Below are 8,277 nucleotides of genomic sequence, written 5' to 3' on the forward strand. Positions count from 1 at the left end.
AACAAATTTAGCTTATTCTAATATTAATAAAGAATCAAAACAATTAGCCTTGTTTTTACATAAATACAGTTATTGGCTTCTTTTGAGAGACATTTTATTCTTTTTTATTTTTAATTAATGTTATGTTTTTTAGGTGTATTTTGTGAAAATAGGAATACTGTTTCTAAATTTCTAAAGAAAAAAATTGAAAATTTTATCTATTATTAGGCTCGATATATAAATTGAAGGTTTGAGATAATGCTTTACAAATTTATTCAAAACATTATTAATAAGATTTCTATTCGCTCTAGATATGTTTTCGAACATAATTAATATATTATTCTGGTTGAGACATTTAATTTATTGTTATTCTCATCCGATATCACTAATTTGAAAATGGGTATAGGGGTATTGGATCAGTGCTATCAAGATCTAGCACATCCGATATTCGATATATTTTTTGACACGACATTATACAATTACAAAAGTTATGTGACCAATTAGAAGAAAAATAATTTTTAAAAAGATTCAGGCGCAGGCTTATTCCGCCGTTATGAGTATCGGCGGATAACCGGCGTGATTAATAAACGGCGACGTGTTCGGTGTGATCAATCTGCAGCCGATGCATTGATCTTAGATATATTAGAGGATATATTAGAAACCAATTAATTTTAAAAATATTAATTTAGCAGAGACTTGCCAATATGAATTAGGTAAAATTAAAAAAATTATTAATACTTACCAGTTTTGGCATCAAAACTTGTTTCTTGAACTGTAATTTATATTTGATTTGTTTTGAAAAATCAGAATAAAATATAATTTTCATAATAAATAATTTTTTTAATAAATTTTATCATGAAATTCATTAAAATTAATAAGGAAAATTTAAATCATCAAATAGTTTTCATTTATTGCTGTGTGACAGACATCAAAAATATTTCACTATTTTATCGAAAAACTCAAAATAAATCCCTTTTGTTTTACATAGAAAAATAAAAAAAAATATGGCCAAAACATATTTCTGAATTCTTCAGAAATTTATAGTTAAATTCTTAAGATAATTTCTGAAAAAAAAGGTTCTGATGGCGACGCTATACCCAAAAAAAAGATTTATTTCATTTTTTAGTAATAATATAAAATCAAAATAGTAAATATCTTTTAGGTCTCTTTTATTTAGATTAACAAAGTTATTGCTTCTTTCGATGGGGAATATTATTTACTTTCATTGTTTTTTAAATATACTATTTTTCTTGGGATAAATTAAATTAAAAAGGGATTGGTTGTTTCTAAGATGCCCCGCGAAAAAAAATCAATGAGCAAAAAAAAAAAAATTCAGGTTAAGTTTCATGGATATGATAAACTTTAAACTCAATAAGGAGCATTTATTAAGACAATATCCCCCTCCCCTTTTCTATTTATTTTTTATCGTTCTCATAGTTTCATATTTTCTCACTGAAAATATCTTCCTTCCAAATTATATATAAGATATATCGTCGGTTTCTAGAATTAGAGTGCACCATTGAGTCAGAAGTGGATAATAACTTATTTATATAAATAAAAAGTAGATTTTAAAAAAGAAATATTAAATTTTGCCGAAGTTATTGTCAAAATTTATCCATAACTTTTTCCTTATACATTTTATTATAAACTTTAATGTTGATTTTCTCATTTTAAACAATTGCGCAAGTGGAGCATTCCAATTCTAGACGTACGATATTTGCTTATTATCTTATAAAAAATACATTTTTACATTTATCTCTGAAATATCCCCTTATATAAGATAAGGCTATATCTGGGGTAAAAGGCCCTGGGTACAATTAAGGGCTTAATTAAAATATTAGATATCAGTATTATTTATCACCATAATATAAAAAAAATATAAATAAGTTCGAAAGAGTTAATTACAATTATATTATAGGGGTTTAACTTGCGTTATTCTAAGAACTAGTGTTGTTAAACACGGCTGGATTTGAGCAGATTTTTAAAAACGGCTAACTCAATATTTTAGCCAGAAAAATATTTTATAAGCCTCGAGAATTCGTTAAATAGAAATGTTCAAAGGTTTTGTGTCACCTACGAGCAAATTCTTAAGGCATTCATAATAATTTTCCCTAATAAAATATTGAGTTTACCGTTTTCAAAAATGGGGCTCAAAATGAACACTACCAAGAATTAACAATATCTAAGCGAATTGAAAGCATAAGTAATATTTACATTTGAATGTGCGACTTGAGGAAATGTGATTTATTGTATCGTTTTTGTATTTGGTGTCTATATTTAGGTAATATATAGAATCGCTTTCCAAATTTTTAAATTCAAATTCGTATTTTTCTTGTTTCTATTTTTAAATGAATAAATAATATATATAGAATGTATTACTAATTATCGTTTGTGATTAACAATTATCGTTTGTATAAGAGATTCATATTGTGTATAATTTTTATATTTAATAAAAAAATTATTAAGAAATAACTGTTACGGAATTGTAGTTGGCAATTTGGGTTTGGGCAATATTTTCGCCAATTCTCTTAAAGATACACTTGAAAGATTCTATGGTATGCTGCGAATTAGGAGGTAAGAATCTTACCATAACATCATAAATCCCTTCGATGCCATCTTTACTTAATAATTTGATTGTTAAATGTCTTGGACCATGAATTGAATCCCTTTGGAATACTATACAATTTTATTTAAAAAAGTAAATCGTGCCTAAATATTTCTATAAAATCAAAAAATTTTGTTATATAGAGCGCATTTCTATTGTTAACTAGTCCGATCAAAGAAATCAATATATATAAAATGGTTAAAACAAAATACAATTTTAAATTCATATACAATATCATTTTAAGGTTGTTTTTTTTAGTGTAATGAGCCGTTTAATAACACTAAATTCATGAATTATTAATATAAGACTTCTTTTTTTTACTTATTATTTCACGTCCATTGTCCAGATCCTTGACATCGCCTATCAAAACAGAGGAGTATAGATTGTAGAATCAATTTGATAGCATAAAATCAAATCGTAAATAAATTGAAAAAAATAAATAAAATTTAAAAATTGAATGAATGATATATAATCTCAAAAAAAACATTTTTTTCTAGTGATTTACTTAGACGTAAATATCATCAGAATTATGTTAATTTTATTTTACAGATATGCGCTATAGAAATATTAACGAATTTTAAAATATACTTTCTTTTATATGGGCATGATAAAAAGTTGATTATGCACAGTAAAATTTAAGTCAGAAATAAATTTTCGAAAATATTTATTTGTTTGATTTATAACAGAGATCGGTAGATGTCATCTATTATATGACTAAGCCCGGTTTAAATTTTGATTTCATTTTTAAGTTCCGGCAATGAATTTTAAATTTTTTTTTATCATTTTTGAATCATTTTGGTTGTAATTATACAAATTGTTTTCAAAGTAAGAAATTAATATAAGTGCTCAATGATGGATATTAAATGTTTCATTATATTTCAATAATTTTTTCATAGGCCGTTTCGATCAAGTTTGTGTAGTATTTCGAATTTATATTTGTGGAAAAGAGAAAGAATAAATAATCGATAATCATAGATTGCTTAAAATCATATTAATAATGTGAAAAAAAAATGCGATTTCGATATAGAATATTGAAAAAAAATTTGATTTCGTTAATGCATACCTTTTTTGACACAATGTGGTGATTTCTGATCTGTAATTATAAAATATATAATTTGAATGAATATCATTATTTGAAATTCAATAAACTTCGCGAATAACAAATTATAGGGAAAAATTTAAATCATCATATAGTTTGCATTAGGATCTGTCCAAGACAACAAAAAATTTAATTCAAAAATACGAAAAGATTTTATAATCAAATAAAATATAAAAAAAATTCTATTTCCGAAATTTCCCACTTTAAAAGATAAAACTTGGGTAGGGCCTGGTAAGGTTAATATAATATTAGATATCGGAATTTATCATCAAAATATAAATATAAACAAATCAAAAGGTTGTTCTTAATATAGAGTATTTATTTATGTTTAGGGATAAAATAAGAAAAATGGCATAACCAATAATACAATCTGTTTTTCACAACTAAATAAATGAATATATAAGAACATATATTAATTACATTTGAATTTTTGCATAAGAGAAAACTTTGTAACATTTTCGTGTTGAAATAAAACTTTTATGAAATATGTTAAATTTTGTTGTAAATTTTCTATTGTAAATCGATGATGTTGTTCCTATTTTATTTTAAAGAAGAAAAAAATATATATAAATAGATATATAAATAATCATCACATTTTATAAGTTTCTTAGATAATTCTATATTTTTTTAAAAAAAAAGAAAAAAGAAATAACCTTTTTGGAGATGTATTTGATAGAAGATTTTCTAATGGCTGAGTTAATTTCACCCTTATTTTTATACAATATATATCTGATAGAATATTTAGGGATCAACGATTCACGAGGTAAGAATCTTCCACTTAAATTATACGTGCCGTTGTTATTACTTTCCACTAACTCGAGTGCAAAATTTTTTATAACACTAATTGAATGGTTTCCCATTTTACAGTAGATATCATTAGGCGGTAATACTATATTTTATTTAGATAGATTAGGCGTAAATAATTTAAAAAAATAAAAACATATAATATTGTCACTTTACAGTTTGTTAACTATTTCCAATCAAAGAAATCAATTACACGAAATCGTAATAAATTCATAAACAATCTCGATTACGTTATTTATCAAGCATATAATAAATTATTAAAATGTATTTAATTATAAATCAAAATAAACTCTTATATTATTTCGACTAAATTAATTATATTAAATTTTGAAATAATTTATTATAAATATAAGACTTCTTTTTTTTACTCATTAAACTTCCATTGTTCTGATCCATCGTAGCAGAGCATATCAAGCCTAGGAATAGAAGATTTGTAGAAGGTAATTTTTTTGATAAAATAGTCGAAAAATTTACATCGTATATAAATTGAAAAAAAATTAAAAGAAAAAAGATATAATATTATATAATATAAAAAAAAAAATCTTTTCTAGTAATTGCATAATTTTTATTTAGATAGAGAGTTAAAAAAATAATTATAGATATGCCCAGGGCCGTAGTCACATGACCTCCCCCCAAAAAAAAAATTTCTTGGTCCACGAACATAGTCGGCCTTTTTAAAAATAAACATGTCCTTTCCTTTATATTTGTCAATCACTAATTTTCATTATCTATTTAAGATTCTTTTCTTTCCATTTTAAAAATCCTTTAATGTTTTAAAGTTCAATTCCAATCCCAGGTGACCTTGGCTAGTATGAACCAAAAAAAATATCAAATTAACCAATTACGTGATAAAAGAAGATATTCATGGAAGGTTAAGATCATATCAAAAAATCATAGAGGTCAAGACTGGTTGGAGTACAATGTAGAAGGTGATGCTGCTCTTTGTCTTTGATGTATGAAATACAATTTTAGCCCAAGTGACGAATTTGAATGGAAGGGATTAAAAATTGGAAAAATGCGTTAGCTGCAAAGAAGGGACTGCTAGAAAACTAATTTAAATAATTCACGATATGGCATGATAAAAATCTTACTATAGTTAAGATACTGATAATAATTATATTAAGCCAGCAAATTAACCTTAATCGTTATTACATTAAATCACTATTTGATTTGATGCTATTTCTTAGCATACAGTACCTACCTTCTTGCTGAGCTAGTTCAATAAACAATGATGCTGCAAAAGAATGAAAATATAATTTATTCTTCTGGACTTTTTATAGAAATTTTTTCATACACCATCCAAAAAGAGAATTTAATAAAAATTAATAAATTAATTTCTAAAATTGCACAATATACTTCACCCTAAATTTAAAACGAAGTCATATCTTCAGATATGGTGCTGGAATATATCTCAAAAAAAATATAACAAAAGGAATGACTTAAAACTGATAAGATAAAAGATGCATCAGATTGTGAAAACTATCAGGGGTACGTAAAACGCTTACAAATCTTTAAGATTATTTAGTCTATACCAAATTGCAATTTTATTGTAAAACGGACTTCAATTGGAATTCTTTAAAAATAATTATCGATTAATTTGTAGATCGTTTTTTAGATAGTTTTGCACAAGATGATCATAATCTACTATCATATTTTAATACATTGCCCCCCCCCTCCCCCGATCCTGATTTTATATCAAATAAAGTAGCTACTTGGATATCATTATAAAATTTAAATATGGAAATGTAACACCATGAAATGAAAATAGCATAAGGATTACTAGCTGCAGAAGTTGATAATTTTGAAAAATTCATTTTGCATTTAAAGAATCGTATAAATGCTATCAGTAGCCATCGTCATTGGGTTCACCAGCTTCTTGTGAGGCCTCATTCTCTACACCAAAGAGAGTTTTGTCGAGCACTAGAGAATCGATTGTAAATAAGATTTTTAAAAAAATAGCAGAAACCTTTAAAGGTGGCTTATTGCACGACCCAAATAGGGTTGGAAAAAAAAATCCCACTCTCAAACCCGTCCTGTATTATTATCTCGGCTCTGCCGGGATTTATATTTGATTATTTTTCCGGCCAAAATCTTTGAAATCTTTTTATTTGGAATCATTATGATTGTTTTTTTTTTTTAATTATTTTTAAAGGAGAAAAATTAAAAAAAATATATGAGAAGTAAAAGAATTATTGAACGTTTAATCATATGATTGATTCAACTGATTCATTGATATTATAATTTTGATTTGCTTTTAATATGAGCCTGGTCTAATGTTGCTAAAAAGTTCTATTTGGGTCGAGTTTTGGGTCCAATTAAGATTCCGCCAAAATAATATTAGGTATGTCTTGATATTTGGAAAATAGAAATACAAACAATTCTGCTATCCATATGTAAAATCTCCAGGCTTACTGCATAATATTATTTTGGCTATTGCCTGATTGGGCCGTTTTTAAAAATCGATTCGGGCTTTGTCCCCGAATATTAGACACAACCCACACAAAACACTTTTATTCTTCAAGTTATCAGCTGACCAAAAGGATTATACTATAAACTCCCTACGAAGATAAATGATCATCGCGGCAGAAAATGTAGATCTTTTATTCCTAAGTTCAACATCATGAGCATGCTCAGACCCCCCTTACCATCATATATCAGAAGAGGAATTAATAAAAAATATTGATATTATAGATTTAGAGATCATAGATTAAGAAATCGAATTTCCATTTCCATCATAAATATTTTAAACTTCTAAAAGATGTTGATCCAAATGATCAAACAAATTTAAGGGCAAAATTTCTTTTGTGTTTAAATAAAACTATTTAATTTACAAAAGTGAGCCGCTTCAATCTAAAAAAGCATCTAGAAGTAAAAAAATCTTTCTTCTAAATACAAATTAATTTTGAAGATTTTTTTGGATTCCACGAAATTTATCATCAGGAGGATAATATATTGGACACTATTTTTGATAAATTCCCTGAAATAAAAAATATCTTTATGTAAAACAATTACCCTGCTTCCCTCTAGTGCTCCTGTGTGCCTATTTAGTTTGCAAAACAGGTCTTAGGGGGGAGGTGGATGTTCGTTAGATTCTAATTTAGAAAATTTATTACTTTTAAAAGCTAATAAAAGGTTATAAATATTTTGACAGATCATTTAATATAAATAAAACTTTTTGATAAAAAAAAAATATGATTTTGTTTCGTATAACCTTCTAAAAAAAATGAAAATCAAAAGAGCGGTTTTGGAGTGGCACTCCATTACTTGGAGCGGGAGCTAGCTCCTTTTAAAAATGTGGTAGCGGGAGTGGGATAGTAGCGGGAGCGGGAGCTAGCTATTTTTAAAAAGGAGCGTTAACAACTCTGCTTAATCGTATTAGCAATGTAAAAAATATATGATATTTTTCATTGATACATACCCTTTGCGATACAATTTGGTTCCATTTCATCTGTAATAGATTGTAAAAATAATTTATAATAAAATATAATTTTACACTTTTTTTTAAATTAATTTTATCATTCGAAAAAATTCATTAGAATTCGTGAATAACAAATTAATAAAAAAAAATATAGGAAAAATTTAAATTCATCAAATAGTTTTTGTTAGGCTCCGTCCTATCTCCAAAACAACAAAAAAATTTAATTCGAAAAACTTTCAAAATTATATTATTGAAAACACGATAAGATTTTATCATCAAAATTAAAAATAAATTTCTATTTCTCAAATTTTCCTCTTATAAAGCTATTTTCTTTGATAAGGTTTGGTAAAGTAATATTAGATATCAGTATTT

General features: G+C 25.8%; 1 protein-coding gene and 1 long non-coding RNA gene across 2 annotated transcripts; both read right to left on the minus strand.

The window, feature by feature from the left end:
- Positions 1 to 519: 519 nt before the first annotated feature.
- LOC135929809 (uncharacterized) lies at positions 520 to 4,152 on the minus strand. The gene is made up of 6 exons (XM_065466531.1): positions 4,104 to 4,152; positions 3,648 to 3,677; positions 2,906 to 2,944; positions 2,459 to 2,655; positions 2,194 to 2,317; positions 520 to 611 (listed from the first exon to the last, which is right to left on the minus strand). Exons 1-6 carry the CDS (start codon positions 4,117 to 4,119, stop codon positions 520 to 522), a joined length of 498 nt encoding a protein of 165 aa, XP_065322603.1. The 5' UTR covers positions 4,120 to 4,152.
- Positions 4,153 to 4,433: 281 nt separating this feature from the next.
- Positions 4,434 to 8,026, minus strand: LOC135930404 (uncharacterized). Its single transcript, XR_010572759.1, has 3 exons — positions 7,906 to 8,026; positions 4,856 to 4,903; positions 4,434 to 4,572 (listed from the first exon to the last, which is right to left on the minus strand). It is a non-coding gene; the product is annotated as an uncharacterized LOC135930404 (long non-coding RNA).
- Between the last annotated feature and the right edge of the window lie 251 nt (positions 8,027 to 8,277).

The sequence above is a fragment of the Gordionus sp. m RMFG-2023 genome, chromosome 5 (genome assembly GCF_954871325.1).
Source record: "Gordionus sp. m RMFG-2023 chromosome 5, tfGorSpeb1-WG-v2, whole genome shotgun sequence".
NCBI classification, from domain to species: Eukaryota; Metazoa; Nematomorpha; class Gordioida; order Chordodea; family Parachordodidae; genus Gordionus; species Gordionus sp. m RMFG-2023.

What these genes read in the sequence shown, in the direction of transcription:
- LOC135929809 (XM_065466531.1), bottom strand. An exon ending in ACCACATTGTGTCAAAAAAG is followed by an intron (nt 2,945 to 3,647) that starts GTATGCATTAAC and finishes CTGTTTTGATAG; the next exon opens with GCGATGTCAAGGATCTGGAC. An exon ending in CTCAAGTCGCACATTCAAAT is followed by an intron (nt 612 to 2,193) that starts GTAAATATTACT and finishes AATATATCTAAG; the next exon opens with ATCAATGCATCGGCTGCAGA.